General features: G+C 48.0%; 1 protein-coding gene and 1 pseudogene across 1 annotated transcript; one reads left to right on the plus strand and one right to left on the minus strand.

Moving 5' to 3' along the window:
* The first annotated feature begins 309 nt into the window (after positions 1–309).
* On the plus strand, positions 310–6,204 carry LOC149360306 (large ribosomal subunit protein mL55-like). Its single transcript, XM_089572277.1, has 3 exons — positions 310–516; positions 1,225–1,396; positions 5,670–6,204. Exons 1-3 carry the CDS (start codon positions 509–511, stop codon positions 5,817–5,819), a joined length of 330 nt encoding a protein of 109 aa, XP_089428403.1. The 5' UTR covers positions 310–508; the 3' UTR covers positions 5,820–6,204.
* An 8,053-nt stretch (positions 6,205–14,257) lies between these two features.
* LOC149360307 (uncharacterized) lies at positions 14,258–15,302 on the minus strand (annotated as a pseudogene).
* Between the last annotated feature and the right edge of the window lie 5,589 nt (positions 15,303–20,891).

Raw genomic sequence — 20,891 nt, forward strand, 5'->3', positions numbered from 1 at the left:
TTTTGCGCGCGCTGAAACAATGATGATGATACCATTGCTCGCACCTAGAGTCGCAGCGTGGTTGCAACAGTAGCAGCAAAGCGACCCAGCAGAAGGCCTCCGAGACCATCGTTTGGCTCGGAGGCCATGCGCCACATGAAAGCACAGGATATGAATAGGATTTTTCTTGCATTTAACATGCGTGTTGTGCTGATCTCCTGCCACAGCAATTTATTTTAGTAGAAAAGTGCGAAATTTTTGCACCTGCTATAAATGTTTTACGATCATCATCGTCACCAAAGGGTGCAACAACGAAGTTGATCTTGTCATGGTCTAGCCAAGCCAAGCGATAGCCGCATCCGGCACAACAGTTTCGCCCCGCGCATGTGGGTTCCGAAAGCCTGAGTTTCGTGCTGTAAACGAGACACCTCACGCGTATGCAGCGGCACTTTCATTCAGGGCTTCACTGCACGCTTCGTTTCCTCTAGGAAAAGGCTTCTGACCGTTGTTGGTCTTGTCATTTGGAGCCATGCTGCGGTAAGGCGGTCTCACCGTGCGTAGCGGTTGCTGTAGATGCCGTCTCCCTGTTCAGGTTAATGTCAGCAAGAAGGTGAACAGGTCAATGTTTTTGCTGAAAACGAGGAACTGTGTTTTGTCTCCCATCGTTAGGTGCCAGCTGTGTGGACGTATGAAGTGTTATGTTACGACGCGGATGACGTGGTTACATCATATCATGCGGAATTTTTCGTTCGTACTGCGCTCACATGTGTTTGAGCCGCCTTGCGTTTTAACTTCCACCAGATTCTGATACTCAGTTGATCCTGGCTTGTGTGATCTCTGCAAGCACATTAGCTTGATTGATGTATGCGCTTGTGTGCATGCGTGCGTACAAATTGTTGTTTGTTGCACTTTGTTACACTCCAGCAAACGCAGTTTTGACTGCAGTGTGGTACATGCTTCGCAACCTTGCTGACTAGTTGCTGACTAGTTGGTCTCTCCGCTTTGGTTTTAAACCATGGAATGAAAGAGAATTATCCTTGTCGCCAACTGGCAGAAACGTAACGTGGGATTGGCGCAGGTGCAATTCTTCATTGCTGATGATGTTCCTGTTTGTCGACATTTTTTTTTTTTTCCCATTATATTTCTTGCATATTAGTTGAAGCAGTGCAGAAAGCGTTTAGCAGTTAGTTCGCAGTGGTATGGCTAAGTTTGAAATTCTTTTTCGTTTATTTCATACCTCCACAGGTTAGCACTGGCAACCACGCCTGCTCGGACTGGCATCCGTGAAGCCAGTAACACAGCGTTTGTGAGCCGTATGAAGCGGACGACATATGTGCGACAGTACCCCACTGTGCTTGTGCAGCCAGACGGTTCGACAGTCACCGTGCGTTACCATGAGCCCCGCTGCCTCATCAAGGTAAATAATAAGCTTGTTGTCATCATTCCAGAAACTTCATCATGTTGTTTGTAGTAGCTGTCAATCTGAAGAACCTTCGAGCAGCCTGTTTTAAGAGCTGCTGTGAGGCTTTATCCCTCCAGTAGGCAGTGAGCATGTAGAAAAATGTGCAATATACCAAGTGCAGGAGTTTTCACTAGACACGGTCATTATATTCACTTTTTTGATGATGTGCTCAATACCACATTCTCCATTTCTCCTTGGTTATGCAGCCAAAAGGTGGTGCATATTTTTGACTCTGTGAACAGCATGCTAATGATGCATGTGGCAAAAGAAATGTTGGAAAGATTTTAAACAATTGTTTGAGGGTCTCTTTATATTGACCTCCTCAAGTTTTCTTCACTCTTTCTCGTAGTGCATTCAGTACTTGAAGTTGCAGGTTTGCTCTGGAATTTCCAAGGCAGCTTTGTCTTTGGACCTTGGGAGGTTTGTTGGCCTTAGTAGCTGTGCACACTTCTCACTAAACATGTGCCTACTTGTATGTTGGTACATGTACCATAGCTGGTACTTACTGTACATTATTTGTTTCTTCCTTACAGAGTCGAATCTGGATATATTCAGCCCGGCTGTTTCTAATTGCCTATATCAAACACACAGATTATTCCTTGAAAATTCTGTGTAAAAATATAGGAAAGTCTCCCAGTATATTGTCACGTGGTGGTGACTGCAATGCGAACAGGAAAACAATGAGAATCGCTTCCACACGAAACTCTTTATTTAGGCTGACATGCGCCCGCAAAGAACTTAATCACTCGGCGGCGGCGTAGCAACAAGCATGCTTGGCGGTCGTTGAACAGAATGCCCACCGCACTCAGCTGTGCTCAATTTTAAGCTGATAACAATCTTTCGAGATAAAGCTTACAAAGTTCTGGAACATTCTGGTACAACAGAATCGACTCTGCCTGGATGTGATCAATTGAGATAAATCTGGTCGCTTCTTGCATTACAAAGAAAGTGATAAAGCAGGGTGCCGGCAGCTTTGAAGAATGCACAAACAAACACTACAAAGATTCGCGGCAATATCGAACTGTGATTTCACCAGTCATTCGATATATTGAACTGCGAATTGCGATATATTGAACACCCCTGGAAGTGGCGCTTCTCTTAGCGACGCTGTTTGATCGCTTTCCGCTTGTGGAGACAGGTTGGCTGAGTGGCCACTGGCACCTGCTGGCATTGTTAGCGCTGTGAAACATTGGACAAGATGATGAAGGAGTTTGCTTGAGGGGGGCCTTCGGTCTCTTGTACTCATTTTCCACGTCACATCGCTGTCATGCGATGAAACCAGCTCTAAAGCCTAGCAGCAGCCATCGCCTGACGTGGTTCGCTGCCGAGGGTTTTGCGGAGAACAGTTGTACCTTAATTTTAATGAGAAGTTTTTCTGTTTACATTGTACCTGTCACAGGATTAGACTTGTGATAAGCAGTGGCTGATTCCAAAGCAACTACCTCAGTGGCTTGGATGTGGAGCAGGCTAGACTTAGCAAGCTGTACGCTGCCAGCACGCCAGCAGGTGGCACATCGTTGCAAAAAACCTGATAGTAGGATGGATGCAATGTATTGGTACTTCTAGGTTGCAGATAAACTTTTCTGTTGCCATTTTTTATCTATCAAATTATTGATATGTTGAACTATTTCATGCTCCCCTTTAAGTTTGATATTTGTGGGTTTGACAGTATTTGTGTTTATAGTATGTTCTGAATATCGAGAGGACTTAACATATTTAAATTTCTGAAACCCTTCGGTGTTGTCGCGAGTATATGTCTCAAATCTTAGACAGGCATGTGTTTCTTAACTAGTCTGCCATCTGTAGATATTTTTCAGTGCTTGAAGCTCAAGCCAACCTACAATGCCAAGGTTGATTGGCTGCCTTGGGTCTCCAGATAGGCAAGAAATAGGATAGACTCTGTCTATGACCTTTGAAGGGCATTCGTGAACACAGAAATGCTGATGCACTTTCCAGATTCTCTCGCTTTTCCTGGCTTCTATGGCAATGAAAATTTTCATAGTGAAGTGCAAACTTTCAGCATTTGTAGCCTGTATTCAGATTTAGTAAAATATCCGGGAAGAAAAACCGGTTCGTGATGGTCACTGACTGTTCAAAAAGGGCCCAATTGGCAGACTTTAAAAAAATCTAGCTTGCTCTCCATTTTTAGTCTTGATAATCAAGCGAAAAATTACAACAAAAAATAGGAATATACAGGCAAGCCTAGTACGAATTGCTTGTTGCTGCATACCACAATTTCATTCCAGATGCGCCCCCAAGGAGAGTACATTCATTTAGCTCTTATTTTAAATCTACAGTTTTCTTTAAAAGTAGTGAGTAATGAACATGGAACTTCTGCACACTGAAGACCGTTCACTATGATACTGCAAATGCATACAGTGTACAGTCTTCGTCAAAAGTATACAGCCCAAGGGGTCTCTGCTGAGCCCTGCAGTGTGGCTCCTCTTGCATACTCAGGGACCCTAATCTCAAAAAAGCAGGAGGAATTTAAGTCCTCAACCTTCCCAAGTTTACGACTGTCAAATGCGCTAAAGAGCCCTGTAAATGGCTTGGAAACAAACCGCTTGGGCTGTATATTTTTGACAAAGACTGTACATGTGCTTAGAGTGGATAAAAGACGTGCTGCTGCTGTTCTTGGTGCTTATTCTCCAAATTGTGGAATGTTGCAGTTAACTACAATTTTCTTATTGCAGTCAGAAATGTATTCTCAGGTCCCTGACATTAGTTTATAAACTTTAGCAATGTGCTTACAACACAGTACTGTGTCACATGTGCAGGTACTTGAGCAATGTGCTTACAACACAGTACTGTGTCACACATACTGTGTCAAACCTCAGAGGGTGTTTGTTATTCCGTGAAGGTACTGGCATGCTCAGGGGTGTCTGTGAGCACAATTTGAGTATCAAAGACATCTCAAAGGCAAGGTCTGTTGCCAAGATTCTCCATGGAGATGTGAGAAGTTCAGAATTACTACGTGACGTCTTGAAGGCAAGGTCTGTTGACAAAATCTTCACGGAAATGTGAGAAATTTGGGATTACTGCGTGACACCTATGTGGATAGTAAAGTTATGCACTTGCCTTTTGGTGGTCATATCTGTGACATGTACCAAATTCACTGAACTCTAATTTCTGTGGTACCTTTGCACTAAAACTTCCTTAAAGCACAACTCAGTAGGATTTGGGCATTTTCAATTCATGATAGAATTTTTATTTCAGGACCTCCCTTCCTTAGTTGCAATAAACTGTTTTGCAAAATAATAGGCCAGGCAATTTTTAAAGCAATTACAAACTGGCAACTGAAACTAAAACTTGTCCAAACAATGGGCCCAAAGCATGTCCAAAACTGACCAACACCTGACGTCACAAGTTACCAACAAACAGTGCCACAAATAGCATTGGAAAAAATCTTGTGTGCATGTTGATTGGCCAAACTGGGGACTGTAAGCAATAACCTCATTCATGAAATGTGTGAAGTGTCCAAAAATTGTGAAAACACTTGCTCTTTTCAGCCATTTGGGAGAAGACAACTGGTTAGTAGCTCATGATATCACAGGTGCAGCGTTACCCATAGAAATCATTTGATTCGAGGTCCTAAAACAGAAACACTCAAAATTTATTTGCACTGAAGGAAATCACCACACAGGTTTTAAATTTGCCATAAAGGACCGTGCAGGAGAGAACCCGTAGTAAATATATTGAATTAAATTTGTGAACCTTGATTAGCCTGTGGAGTAGCCCTTTAAAGTCTCTTTCAAAATGTTGGTTAACGCGCACAGCTGCTGCTGCACGTCCTTCTGGCTTTTGGGCGACCTTTTTTTGCAGCATTTAAAGAGGAGACAGAAAGATAACTTGCATAAAATAGGCTAGTGGCCCATCTTGTCTCATTTAAAATTTTAATGACAGCAATTAAGGCTGTTATACAATAAGAGAAATAATTACGACACTTATAATTTTTATGATTATCTTTTTTGCTTAGGTAACAAGAAAAGATTCCATTATGGATTATTTTTTTTCCCACTGAGAAACAGTATGAGACAGTCACAAATTTGGGCAGAGCTTCATTGCGGACTCAAGTTGTATCCAACCATAGAGAGAAAGTGGCATTATCATTTTGAAGCAATCGCTGCTTACACGCACTCTGGCACAAAGGACACGAGAACCTCTCATAATCTAAAGATGCAGAATCCTCATGAAATTTGCCATCGTGTCTGCTTCTCTTCTTATTTAGTTGCCACTGAAGTTTGAGGAGCTGACACCAGAGCAGCAGCAGGTGGTCCTAGTCAAGAGGAAGCCTCCGGAGGTGGTTGTCATCCAGGAAGAGCTGGAAGACAACTTTGACGGCCATCGGTACCTCAAGTATATAAAGAAAAAGAAATAGCTGTGTGCATCTTTGGTGTTTGCTAGATTTAGGTGACATCCTTCATGAGACAACCTACTGCAGTGCATTCTCTTTGTTATTGTCACAGACTACAGCGTCGCGAAAGCCTGGACATCAGAAAATTTTATTGTCGACTGTGAGTCCCGTTGGAGGTGTCCATGTTTTGTCATTGTTCACTAGTTTGAGAAACTGATTGAGTATTGTTGGGCTGGGTGGTACTTCAACAGCGTAGTGTAAACTGCACTCGGGACAAAGGACGAGACAAAGGTCTGCACGGTGGTGTCCTCTTTGTTCTGTTCTGCCTTCGTGAGAATAGCTTGCACCATGTTGGCCAGTGCTAGAAGTGCAATTATGTCCTGTGAAATAAATGCTGTTGGTGCTTGTCTTTACAGAGTACTTTCCTGCTTTGTTATGCAGAGAATGGTAGTCCTTCAGGGCTGTGTACTACTGGAAGTTGTGCTGCTTGGCTCATTCTAATTAGTAACACTGCCATTAGGATGTTTTATTTAGTTAGTTATTTAACTCCTGAAATGAAATTTTGCGTTATAGTGAACTGTGACAGAGTAACGAAAGCAATAGGATAGATAAACACATGGCTCTTATATGTACAATTTCCAAAATCAGAAATGAGTGCCTTTCCGTACATGTACTGAAGAAATATGAAGAAGGCGAATAGTAACTGATTGAAACACTGGGCACGAAGCCAGCATAAAGCATTGCATGCAGCGGTGCGCCACATGGTGTTTCTTGAAAGCAGTACGGCTCCCAACAAACTGAACAGTAAAAAAAAATTATGTGCTTTTTTAGATACTTGAATACTGTAATACATACATGAATACTGAACACATGAATGCATGATACATGAATGCTGTATGTGGCTGTAAAAATGAACTATGAAATATGCACACTACAATAGGGCATTCTTAGAAACAAGGCTACTAGTAATTAAGTGCTTAAAGCATACTGGCTTTGAACCACATCTACTTTAGAAGCCAGTTCTTTGGCTAGCCTCTATGAGGCCACCTTTATCTTGTGGGAGCAGTTTTACTGTACTGACGTTTTGCTTGCTTGATGTTTGAGTTTTGCTATCCCATAGGCACACTCTAGCAGACGATGACCAGGAGTGTGATATGAGAGCAGCCAACAGCCACAGAAACCAAGGGGCACAGGAGATTTTTAATGTATTTATTTATTTTGTGGTGTTGATCAATTTATAATATTACTGAATATGTTATCGCTTGAAGCTAATTGATTAGAAAAGCAGAAGAAAAAACAACCACATGCCGCCGGTGGGATCCGAACCCACGACCTCCGAATTACGCGTCCGGTGCTCTACCCCTGATCTACGGCGACGGCTGTCAAACCTTCTGCTTTCGGGGGTATTTATGTTTACAAATAACCTAACCTTGGGAGTGTTCACCAGCGTTCACCAGTGTTCACCAGCGCCACCCACCACACCATTTAATTGGCACTTGACTGCTACTGTAAGACCATTAGTTCAAATACTGTTTTCACGCTTGGCGGGCTTTTTTTTTTCTGCACGAATGCACATGTGCCTCAAGAAGTTGCTTTTGTGTATCCAGAACACGCAGTTTTGTCGCATGTTCCCAATTACTTTTATTCTGGCGACAGCCGCTTTACTGTGCATTGTGGTGTGATGCTGTTATGCTGCAGTGCTCATCTGACGTTGATTGTCAGTCTGGTTGCGGTGCCGATCGGCTTCCCGCTTTGAAGCGCGCATGACAGGGCTTCTCTGAAGTCACGTCTTCTCTGCGGCTAGGGTGCTGCGGTGGCTAAGCGGTTAGGGCGCGCGGCTACTGGGCCAGAGTACCCGGGTTCAAACCCGGCTGCGGCGGCCGCGTTTCTGTGGAGGCGAAACACAAAGGCGCCCGTGTGCTGTGCGATGTCAGTGCACGTTCAAGATCCCCGGGGGGTCAAAGCTATCCCGGAGCCCTCCACTGCTGCACCTCTTTTTTTCTTTCACCACCTTAATTCCTCACGGCGCGGTTATGTGTCCACCAAGAAGTGAAACAGTTACTGCGCCTTTAATTTCCTCAAAAACCTTTTTCACGGTGTTTAGCGCCGCGGCAGAAGAGAGCTTCTTCGGTCATAAGCACAGCTGGTGCCTGTTGTCTTGTTGCTAATGAAGTAAGAATGAAAAGGGAATTCCTGTCGACTGGCTCCAGCTGAACCACAATCACTGCCGGGTGCAGATAGAGGGGAGATGTGAGAGGGAAGCTTGAAGGAAAAGTTGTGCGTCATAATAACTGCGTCCGCCGAAGTGACGACGGCTGCCTCGCAGCAGTTCCAGCAGCTTCACGACTGAATCACCATGGAAGTGCACATGGAAGCTTTCAGTTTCCACTTTAATTTTTCCATGCCAATTTTCAGGGTCGAATGGGTCATTCACTTTGAAACCAAGGCTTTTGACTCGACATCTCTGTCTTTGGGCTGCAGATGGCTTAGCGCATGCGGCCAGGTGCGCGACAAAAACAATGACCGGGCCCACATGTCATTTATATTAGGCGGCGCCTCGCCCCCTTGCTACGCTTTCTGCTTTGCATTTTCTCATTAGAGTGCAGGGGTTGACAGAATCAGAGATGTGAAACGCGGGGATTCCACGGCTAATACGTAAAACTTTCAGAATAAGCATCGAATGCCTTTCAACGTAGAGGTGCCGTCAGAAGTAAATGGAAGGCAGTATTAACAAAAAAATTTAAATTCGCTGACAGATAATAAACATTATTATCTTCGTTCTCGTTTTTTGTGACATGTAACAGGAAACGAGCACGAACAAAAAACAAGATTGGCAGTGCATTAACATTTATCATTAAACATGCATTGCTTAGTGCGCTGGCCTCAGAACGTTTGGTAGCGCCGCCATACATTTTTTTTGTACTATTGCCGATTTTCACGCAACCGGCGCACGCCATGGCGGTGCAGAGAAGTAGTTTGAGAAGGATCGGCGCGCGTGGAACCACATAGTTTGCTCCGTCGCGTGGGTGCCTCGCCGGTTCATTCCCCAGTTTTATGCGAAGCATACTAGCCGCACAACCGAGCTCTTCCTTGCTGCGCCGCGCGCGGCCGCGTAGCTACCACTTGACCTACATCGGCGCACCACGTGATATGACGTCACAACAGCTGTGAAAGCTGGGGCTTAACTCGTGCGCTCGCTTGCGGGCGCGCAGCCTCCGCCGGCGGTATGCTTCGCATCCTAGGCTTAACCATAAGCTAAGCGAGGCCATTTTTTTTTATGAGTTTTGTCCTAAAAGTATACTTCAGAAGCGCTGTTACATGGGCGTTCGTAAGACAAGATACAACTGCCGTTTAGTATCACTGCATGAGTTTCCTGGTGCCACCAATACAGGGAGAGCATGAGAACAAAAGTTTCCCTTCTATAGTGTGGAACTCTTGCAGAACCGTGACATGGCAGTTCTTATCAGGCACTGATAAGACACTGATATCGCACTGACAGGCGCTGGTATACCGTCGAGAACGCATGACTAACAGGCATATCTAGAGCAGGAACAGTTTTGTGCAAGACTGTCCCTGCAAAGGCAGGCCTTATAGCGGCACACGTGTATGGTGTTACGCATAATTCTTTGTTACCCGCAGGGAGAGGGCGGGTGGTGCAATTGCTTCATTCGAATTTAATTTCATTCGGTTCATTATGCACTTCGTTATTGCCCCATGACCTCGTTGTCACTGGAACCAGTCGGATGGACTGTAAAAAAATTAATAGAATCCGACCGAATCGTATCGAGTGGCCTTACATTAATTTTGTTCCTTCCACTGATTAGGAACGAACTGAGAACACAAGGCGTGATTAACTCCTACGGGAAAAGGTGGCATTATATTTCTTGCTTTTTCTTGGGTTACTATTGGATTTATATTGGATTACTTGAGACGCCCCTCTAGGCCTCTAGGCGGTGAAAACAGACAGATACAGCTGGAGAGCAAAGAGGCAAATTCCCCTTAACAGAGGTTGTTCAACCAACGACGTCGGCCTTCTGTAATAACATCACGATAAGCTGCCGTGCCAGCTGACCGCGGCATTTGTGATCTCCACTTGGCCGAAATTAAATTTTGGAGAAATCGACGTCACGCTGCGACGGCTGCTCGAACTATTCCAAGAAAGATCGGAGCGCGTGGAACCACATTGTTTGCTCCGTTTGCTAAGGGGTTCACCGGAATATTCACACATTCATATCAAAGTTCTGGCCCGAAAATATAACTCAGGAGCGCTACAAGAACGTTTGCACGCTGACGAGATGGAAGAGCCGCTGTTGTCATTGCGGGAGCTTTTTGGTGCCAGCAATACAGAGAGAGCATGGAAATATGAAGTTTCCACGAGGTCAGGGAAGGGGGAGGAGGAAAATTTTATTTAAGGCGATTACTAAGGCCCAGTGAAGAAAAGTGCTTGCTTTGTCAAAGCCCTCTGATTATCTACCGAGCCCGAGTGAAACCAAGCACTCCAGGAAGTTAATAAGAACGGTGAACTGGGCTAGTTGGTAGGATAGTCTGCGCCCGTGTCGTGCCTTCTCGTTCCGTGTCTTCGTTTTTTGCGCAGTTTTCAGTATGAACTCCAGGAAGGAGGGGAAGGGCAAGGGAAATAAGGAGACGTAATGGCAGTGTTACGTGAGTACAGAATGTGTTCTGTGTCTGCCCTGACCCTTAGGCAGTTGGGACGTGAGCGGTGTCACGCCATCCGAAGTTGTAGAGAATTAGTGGAGAGTGTACAAACTAACGTGTGCTTATTGTTCCGTGTTTAGTGACGGATACATATGCGATCTTCCCTGGTGTTCTATTGGAACGCCATGAACGACCGGTTTTTATCGGGCACCCCGCCTATATTTTCTAAACACGTGATTTGTCTGGACTAGAAGGTCCAATGTAAATACAAATGCTGTTAACAAACGTCGCTGGGTGCGCATGACCAAGGGTCTCATTTCAAGCGCGAAGAGATTTGTGTTTGTCTCTGTAATGGCAGTATTCATCAGGTATGCCTGTATGGTGGTATGATTCTTAGCTATCCATTGAGAGGGAGGTGGCTTAATAATTTTAATCGGCTTCCATTTCAGTCTCGTTCATTTTGCACCTCGATTGCTCCAAACACTCGCTGTCGATAGAATGAAAGCAAGAATGTAATAGAACCGGACCAAAAACACTAGCATAGTGACAGTGCAGTCAATGCACGCCTTCCATCGACAGCTGATAACCAACTGAGAGAACAAGGCGCGGTTAATTCCTCCGAGAATACATTGCACGGAAAGAAGGAGCCTCCTTGTTCTCGTTTTCCACATGTACATGCGATTATAAATCTACTTTTATAATTAAAGTATCAGACGGCGAATAAAACTTAATTGGCGACGGGGTGATCAAATCGCAAAAATCCCGAAAAAAAAACGGATTTTAGCAAACATCACATTCCATCATCATCATCAGCCTAACTAAGCCTACTACAGGGCAAAGGCCTCTCACATGTCTCCATTTAACCCAATCCTTTGCCAGCTGCGACCATCATATCCGCGCGCCTAACTTTCTGCCGCCCCCTGCTACGCTTGCATGTCTTCTCATGGAATCCACTCCGTTACCGTTAAGGACCAGCCGTTATCTTGCCTTCGCATTACATGCCCTGCCCAAGCCCATTTCTTCCTCTTGATTTCGACTAAGATGTCATTAACCCGCGTTTTTTCCCTCACCCACTCTGCCCGCTTCCGGTCTCTTAGCGTCACCCCTGTCATTTTTCTTACCTTAGCTCGCTGCGTTGTCCTTAACTGAAGCTGAACCCTTTTCGTTAGCTTCCACGTTTCTTCCCCGTAGGTGAGTAAAGATACAGCTGTTGTATACTTTTCTCTTAAGGGATATTGGTAAACTGCCAACCATGATCTGTGAGAACCTGCTAAATGCGCTTCACCCCATTCTTATTCTTCTAGTCATTTCCCTGTCGTGACCCGGATCTGCGGTCACTACCTGCCCTAAGCAGACGTATTACATAACCGCTTCCAGAGCCTCGCTACCAATTGTAAACTGCAGTTGCCTTTCGACACTGTTGAACATTACTTAGGTTGGGGGGTTGTAATTGGGAGATAAACACGTTTTCCCTGTCTAACAGCGGCTGACACAATTAAAAACCGCAGGGACCCCACTCCGTGATCGCGCGCGCTACCGAGCACATGCCGACCATGGCGTGCCTTGCTCTGAGGGAACAAAGGAGCAATACTCTGGCTGACACAAACAAGGCATATATTGCTGCACCAACAATAACGCCAGCTAACAACAAAATGCGCTAAGGAATCGAGATCGTCCGACTCGCCAGCACGGTTACGAGCGAACGTTCGCCCAGTCTAGGGCCGAGGAGGAACTCCGAGGCCGGACGGGACGAGCTGGCGGAGTAATGTTCCCACCACGAGGCCTCGCACCGCTGGCGGAGAACAGAGCGCCGCTCCGAAATCCCGAGCCGAAGAGAGCTCGTCTCCCCCGCGCGCACGCGCAGCAATCACGCCGTCCGTGGCGCTCGTGTTGCTGAGGTGCCAGCGCCCTCTCTCGTTAGTTAAGGTACCTAACTAGACCAGGAAAGGCGCATCGCGGGGAAGGCAACCACAGGGGACGAGCGGGGCAGGTCACCACATCTCCCCAACCTGCGCCTGAAAGTACATGCTATGGAAGCTCGTCTCTTCATGCACTTGAGGCAGGTCTTGCAGCGGAGGTCACGCCGACAGCATCCACTCAGACTTCCGCTGTGTTCTGAAGGCCGCCTGGAGGTTTCCGCTGGAACGACTCTCATGGCTCGTGTCCGCAGGCCTTCGAAGAGAGGCCGGTTGAAAACTGCAGGCCAGGATTGTGCAGTAGTCGCCAGGGTAGCAGCAGCCGGAGATGACTGTTGACTGGTCTCGCGACGGCTGCCCCGGATGAATGCGCCAAACAGGATACAGGTAGCTCCGTCGCAGCAAGCGGCAGCGAGACGATGTGTACTGGACAGCGAGCCTGGGTGGCTCCACTGGATCTGCAAGACTGCCGGAAAACGCTCCGCTGGCCTTAACGTAGGTCATGGGAGGATAAACGGCGTCCGCAAAGGCCTATAGCGCAATGCTTAACTCGCTAGCAAAGCGTGTAGGGCGGCTGTGCAAACGCAAAGTTCGAATGAACAAAGCCCTTCCTTGAGATGAACGAGACTGCTCAGTTCGTGCGAGGTTGTAAAAACGAGTGGGCAGCAATGTGTGCCTCCTCTCAACGCCACGGTCCGGTGGTAGTGTGTCTTCTGTCGTGGTGCAGGCAGCACCTAAAAGCCTTAGGCCTAACTACCACTATGACAACAATCGTCAACAACACGAAGACCCGAAAACGGTTACGTGTGTGCAGCTGCGAGGAGACGTCGTCCCCGTGGGGTGGTCCTACCCCGCTCACTGCACGAAGCAGCTTCTGAGCGGTCGGCGCCCACCGCATCGGATGATGTCGGAGCGAGCGATGGCGAGCTGCAACAGCAGTGAGCTCGTAGCGACACCCGTGGCCCCAGGCCACCCGGCTCTCGGAGCCGCGACTCCCAGAGTCGAAACAGACACAGTAGAGAAAAATATGTTGAAAATCTCGGACCACTCACGCGGCTCCCGTACTCGCTCGTTTCGGGCCCGGCAACTCCGCGGACACTAGGCATTGGGCTCACTCGATGCGCACCAAGTGGTTCTCGGGCTCTTCTGAAGAAGCTGCAAGGAAGAAAATGTGCTGAGCAGGTCGAAAAGTTCAAACACGCTGCCGCGCAATACACCTCGTACTCAAAGTATGCCGCAGGTCCTAACGATCAAAATTCACGCTAGGCCTAGCACTTGTCAAGTCGGGACAAAGAGCGTTCCTTCAACCGGACAGACAGTCGTCCATAGTTTCAAGAGTAGGCCCCAAGTTGGGGGCCAGACGTGGGGTTATAATAGGGGGGATAAATACCTTTCTCCCCGTTTAACCACGGCGGACACAATTAAAAACCGCCGGTACCCCAACTACGCTACGGAGAGCATGCCGACCATGGCGGGCCTTGCTCTGGGGTAACAAAAGAACGAGACTGGCTGACACAAACAAGGCATTCATTGCTACAACAACAATAACGCCAGCTAGTAACAAAATACGCTGTGAAATCGAGGTCGTCCGATTCACCAGCACGGTTACGAGCGAACGTTCGCCCACGCTAGGGCAAGGGAAGAGCTCCGAGGAAGGACGGGACGAGCTGGCGGGATAGTGTTCCCACCACGAGGCCTCGCACCGCTGGCGGAGAACGGAGCGCCGCGCCTGAACGTCAGCGCGCGCCGAAATCCGCGGTCGAAGAGAGATCTCGTCTCTCCCGAGCGCGCGCGCAGCAATCACGCCGTCCGTGGCGCTCGTCTTGATTTTAGCCACCAATCAGATAACCTTCGCTTGGTTACTTCTACCCGCTTGAAACATATTTTCCCTTAACTGTCCTTAAACCTCAATGCTTTGAATAAATCAGCCCCTCTACTTTTAACTGCTTTCAACTGAAGCCCTTTACAGAAGAGTATTAAGTGTTCTGCCATTTCCTCCTCCTCTCCAAACGTACCGCATAATGTGTCCATCTCATGGTACCTGACCAGATATGTGTTAGTCCGTGGAGCTCCCGTCCTGGCCTCGAACAACAAAGAGATTCCACGACAATTTTCGTAGGCACTTTCTTTGTGCCGATTTCATCAGCATCCCTGTTTTCCGCAGCGCCCTCTCTGTTTCTTTAACCTTTTTCTTAACCGATAATTGCTGATTTGCCCAACCAACTACTGTCCAGATATATGCTTGTCAGCTTTCTAGTTCGCTTTCTCCATTTTGTGTCGACATTCCTCATGTGCAGGTAACTGTAAACTTCCCTAGCCCACTGCATGCTTTCCCCCCATTTCTCTCAATAACTACTCAAATTCTATCTTACTGCTAGCTTCTCTGCTCTCGAACGACGCCCGTTACATATCGCCCTTTACCCCCTGAATTGGTGTGTTGCCATGTGCTCCCAAAGCAAGCCTCCCTACGTTGCGTTGATTTCTAATCTTGCTTGAACATCTGGTCTCATGCACAGGACCGCATTGCCGAAAGTCAGACTGGGAACCATCACCCCTTTCCAGATCCCTCTTACCACTTTGTACCTATTGTAAATCCACAATGGCCTATTTTTCTTGGCAGCTGCGTTCTGACTACCTTTAGTCATTGCATATTTTTCATGCTCTGTCAGATATTCAGCACAGTTATGAACATGAACACCCCAAGATACTGTACTTATCCACTGCCTCTAGCATGATCTCTTGTATTCTATGCTCATCAGCCTCATCATTAAATGTAATGACTGCGGTGTCGCAGCGACGCCGGCTCCCTCGCTTGTTAGTTAAGGTAACTAACCAGGCTAGGGAGGGCGCATCGCGGGGAAGCCAACCACAGGGAACGAGCGGGGCAGGTCTTTTTTAGACCCACAGTAATGCTTTGCCTGTCGAACTCATTCATCATGTTCTGCAGTTCTATTCCTGTATGGCTTAGCAAGGCAATGTCACCAGCGAATCGCAGATTAGTAAGGTATTCTCAATTTACTCTCATCTCCAACTGTTCCCAATTCAGACCTCTGAATATCTCCTAAAGACAGGTGGTTATTAGCATTCGCGAAGTCATGTCTCCTTGCCTGACACCTTCTCTTGTCTGAATTTTATTGCTGATTTTATGTAGGACTATGGTAGCTGTTTACCCGCAGCAGATATCTTCGAGTAGTTTTACACAAGATTTCTACACCCTGATTTCGCAATGCCTACATGACTGGCCTGGGTTCGAACAGTAATGTGGGCTGTTTAATGCGACAGCACTACTTCACGACGTCAGACCGGCTCAGCGACCATGTGTGAAGCTTGAGCTTGAGGGTAACCTTGGCCAAAGTATAAATTATTAAATAAATAGATTGCCGCGACTGAAATCAGCCCCACGCCGGCGCGGACAGATCAGCTTCGCTGGACACTGAGCGAGAGCACTATGCTATCGCCGCAGGCGATCACACCTCGTGCTGAACTTCAACGCTCTCTCGCACAGTGCACTGCATATCGTCGTCTTCATCAACTAATACTACTATCGAACTAATATCGTCGCCAAACGAGCGGACGACCCAGCGAAGCAAAACCATGAGCCAACCAGGCTAAACACACGCTTCCGCACTTATACACTGTTTAACTACGTTAAAGCCACTTTTTTTTTTCATTTGAAACGTCTGTTATTTTTTTCCCATTTACGTAGGACGACGGCCGACGCCGGGTTTTCAGCAGAACGAGCTCCTTACGCTATCGCGTAATATTTGTATACCCAATAAGAACAGACAGCACCTTAAATGAAGCCTGCGCCCCTGGTATAAACCAAGCCGATTCAAGATGACCGCGCTCTCGAGACACCAGAGATCAAGGAAGCAGGAGAAGACGAGAAGCCAAGCGCGTCGTTCTTCCCTAACCGCAGAGAGAAGTCAACGACGCAGCGGCCATTATTAACGCGCTGACAACGGTCCTGTGACAGTACCCAGGTGCCCAAGCCATCTGCAAAGACTGTTCTTCGCGCTTGCTCTTCGCCATTTCCGCGGTCCCCCGATTTGGCTTGGTGTATAAAGCGGCCGCGTTTTTCGAAAGGCGTGAGCAGTACCGGTTCACACAATGGCCAGACGTAAACAGCGGACCGTCAAGGACGAAGCCTCCAAAGCACCCGGTCTCACCAGGGCTCAACATGTCGATGCTGGCGTCACTACCAAGTCGCCGACTGCAAGCGGCTCACCAGGGCCCGCGCGAGCCTTCGAATCACCGAGCGCGACGCACGCACCACAATGTACCGAGGGGAATGCCTCCAAGTCGCCCGGTGACGCTCGCAGAGGTAGTCGTGGTGCTGCCACAGCTGCACCCAAGAAGAAGCACTCCTTGGGAGCCTCGAGAAGCTCGGCACCAACCGGCAGGAGGGGCAGCCCACGGGGCGCCAAAAAGAAAGCTGCGCCATCTGCCGACCAGGGAGGCCCTCGGGAAATCCGTGGCGGCGGTACTGCGAAGTCTCCTGCTGGAATCCACTCACCTGCAATCGCGGCGTCATCCGCGTCACCACAAAGAGCGCGGGGTACTCACGACGTTGGAGAAGAGGCCGCTTCGAAATCACCTGGCGAGAACGACACGCGCCATGGTGCCGCCGTTACTACCATAGGGTCGCCGAAGAGCAACGCGCCGAGATCGGCCAAGAGCAACGGAGTTCCGGGCAGCGCGAGTGGTCCGGACTCAGCCCGCGGCTCCCGCGACGTGCGAAGAACTGCTCGGCCTTCGGGAGGGAACAGTAGGACGCGTAAAGGTGAAGGCGCTGCTGAGTCACCTCGACGAGGCGCCGTTCACAAAAGACCGGCGCCCAATGCCAGCGTTTCGCCTGCCACAAAGGCCGGCTCACCGCAGTCACCCAACAAGGACAGGTAAGAAAGAAATTTGAATAGGGATTCTTTCCTCGAGTTCGCACAGTGAGCTCAACTGTTGACTGAAATGTCAGTGCGTTAAGTGCACGATGCAGGCGTATCGAAAGGAACCGTTTAAAAATGAGAAATTTGAGCGCAGCTCTTCACACGTCCCGTGCCTCCACTGGCAGTTGGCGTGTTACATTGCTAGCCACCCTCCGAGATCAGTGGCTGCCACCTGCCGGTTGTCCATTCCTCCGTTTTCGCCGTAGCGGTGGCGTTTCTCACTGCTCTACCGGCCAGCACGCCACCTGTAACATCTCTCGAGTGGCGTGTAGGGCGTGTAGGGGGGACGAATCCCGAGCAGCGGAGACGAGGCACATTGTTCGAGTGCTGACGCTGAACAACCTTTATTTGACGAGGGCACGGGTATCTATAACCTTACATCACGTGACACTTACTATCCATTTACAAAGCGCACATGCACAAAGACGGGACACAAGATATCCCACTGAGCGGGCACGCCCAAGTAAAAGCCCCTATAGCTCTCAAAAAGCGCAGGAAGCGGTCACGCCACGAACCACCGAGCTGGGAACACGGGCCGACTGGACGCTGATCGTCGCCGCCGCATAGCGATGTGTTGTTCGGGCGAGGAAGACGTGCGGGCACTTTGCAAAATATAGGCGGTTTTGATCCAGTCGGGCCGTTTAAAGGGGCAGAGGAGAGGAGGAGCGGCTGCCAGCGCAGGCATGCAGGTAACAGAGGAAATGACCACAGTGCCCCTAGCGGTCGCTCCCTGGCCACGAAACCAGCATTTCGTTATTTCCATTTTACAGATAACATTTTCCTGGTGCGGATGGTACGGAACTAGGTTCTTGGTTTTATGGGATCTAACGTCCCAAAACGAGCCAGGCTAATAGGGACGCCGTAGTGGAGTGTTCAGGAAAATTTTGACTACCTGGTGTTCTTCAAAGTGCACTGACGTCGTACAATACACGGGGTTTCTAGCATTTTCCTCCATCGAAATGCGACTACTGCCGCGGCCGGGGTCGAACCCCGGCTTTTTTGGGTCAGCTGCCGAGCACCATAATCACTGAGCCACTGCCGCAGCTGGGAACCGGATCTTCTTTAGCGCGTATCCAGTAATGGACTGTGCCGCAATACACTGCCATTGCATTCAGCTTCGACGGCGGGAACCCCTTTAAAAGGAGCGTCGGCGGCACGCAGAGGAGCTAATGCAGTAAGGAAACACCAACCAAGTTAACTCCAAGTTTTGCTAGAAGAGCCTTCACCAGCAGGTCAGTCCTTGTCATCAACGTTTCTCGCCGAATGTACTTGGACATGTCGCACTGTGCGTCGAGTGAAAGTATTTAATTGGTCACGTTGACGATTTTAAGGTGCTCAGCCTTGATGCTCGTCGCGCTCGGAGTTCACATATAGTCGAAGCTATATATTTGCTAACAATGTTTTGCGGAACTATGTACAGCTTCAGTAAAAAAAAAAATTAAAGTGGGCACTTATAAGCGTATAGACACGACTTTTTGGTGCACGTTTCCTGCTTTGTAATGCGTAAGACATCATCATGCATGGATTACCGCGTCGTATTCTTCCACGACCGCTAAATAGTTTACAATTGAATTTCTTTATCGTGTTGTTCCGATTTCAACAGCCGAACGATGACTGTGACGTCAACGTGAGGCTTATAGGTCACGTGAGGCATGGAAAAACTGCGATATAATCGCTGCTTTGTTGTTTTAATTCACTACAATGCTAGAGCCGGCTTGTCTCAAGAGTCGGAATCACAACAAATATAGAATCAACGTTTTTATTGCTATTTTTTTCACGCCTCACGTGACCTATAAGCCTGACGGAAATGGTCCGCTGTTGAACTGAAACCGAAACAGCTCGAGAAAGAAATTCAATTATAAATCATTTAGCGGTGATTCATGCATAGTAGTGTCTTCCGCATCATTGTAGATAAGAAAACATGCCACCAAAATTAGGTGCCTATACTCCTTTAAGGTCCTTACGTCATGTGAATGTGAAAGCATCTTTTGACCTAAAGACCTTTGCACCAAAGGCCTTAACCATAAAGGCCTTCGACCTAAAGGCATTTCAACTTCAGTCAAAAAGTTAGGATGCGCACTTAAGGTCCTTACGTGATGTGAATGTGAAAGCACCATTTGACCATAAGACATTTACACTAAAGACCTGAACCATAAATGCCTTTGACTTAAAGGCATTTAGCCTAGTGGCCTCTTATCTCAAAGGTTGGCCTTCAGGGCGAATGCCTTCCTGGTAAAGGCCTTCACCATAAACGCCCTTGACATAAATACCTTTACCCTGAAGGCGGTCTCCCTAAAGGCCGTTTAACTAAGGTCCTTTACCATAAAAGCCTTAACCTAAGGCCTTTGTCATTGCCATTGCAATTATTGGCCCCACCTGGAACCAGCATAGCCATCGCCAAACATTGTCTCGCTTATTTCCGCCATTTACCGCATCACGTGACTAGCTTCAGAGTCTTCACCACACACCTGCATTTTCCAGGTTATGAGGCCAATAGTGCTTTCGCACTTAAGCTCCGCCTTAAGGGTATGACGCGGTACATAGCGATGCTCATACATTCAGAACTGGTCATTCTCGATTTTACATTCATAGGTCCTTAGGAGTCCTCATGCCACTCCCGGCACAGTGGTGCAACGGTTAAGCGATGCACCGCTGCCCTGCGATGGCAGGTGCTGGCGCCGATGGGGCATGTACGACCCAGGTCGCTCTTTGCGAGCAGCCTCTCGCGACCAGCCTTTAATTTAACTGCCACCTGCCACTGTGGACAGTTTTCTCACTGTCCGGTGGGCAGGCTGTGATGACGCCACAAAGTCACGTGGCCTAGGTGTCTAGCCCAGGTTGCTTCTCCGGGGATTTTTCGCTGACAACGCCGCCGACGACGGCGGGGCATTCAGTCAACATGGTTCGCTTTTGCGCCGTTTATAGAAAACGTACGGAGACAAAAATAACGTCAAAGGGGAGGACCACGGCTCTCCTCAGCGTGCATATTTATGGCTTCAAGGATACCATAAGTGTTCCACCAATGCGGCTGAAACGCTCACCATGTGGCGTTGAAAACTTGACGTACGGTGTACGTTATTGGGATCGGGGAGCGCAGCCAGTCATCCTTTTCCTGGTGGGGTCAAACGACCTGTCGAAATTGCCACTGCTATTGTAGCCGACGTGGTCATCCCGGTCGATGGAATCTGCACCTTATTCCTCTTCGGCTGGTGTGCATCCCGTTCATAACAACGTAGCGACAGCAGTAGAACCACGTGGGTATCTCGGCTGCATTTTGGCGCCAGAATTCCTTCAAAATCCGTCCGGCCTTTTATACCGACTGTTCCCTTAAATCTGACATGTAGCGCCGATATTGTGAGGGTTTTGCGAGGGTTTTCCATGTTTCTAAATAATTCTTATAGTTTCTCGCCAACTTCACGAAGAGCATCGAGGACAAGAACTGGCGCGTCTAAAATGAAATCTTCCAAAACTGTCGCAGTGCGTACTGTGGTTCTCTCTTACGTCCCCGCGTCTTTGTTTCGCTTTAAATGTTAACCTTCACGGTGGTTTTGGTGCAGGGTTAAAGGGTCCTTCGCACTGAC

This window comes from Amblyomma mixtum, chromosome 2 (genome assembly GCF_055824585.1).
Source record: "Amblyomma mixtum isolate Tamu chromosome 2, ASM5582458v1, whole genome shotgun sequence".
Classification (NCBI taxonomy): Eukaryota; Metazoa; Arthropoda; class Arachnida; order Ixodida; family Ixodidae; genus Amblyomma; species Amblyomma mixtum.

What these genes read in the sequence shown, in the direction of transcription:
- LOC149360306 (XM_089572277.1), top strand. An exon ending in AGCCCCGCTGCCTCATCAAG is followed by an intron (nt 1,397 to 5,669) that starts GTAAATAATAAG and finishes CTTCTTATTTAG; the next exon opens with TTGCCACTGAAGTTTGAGGA.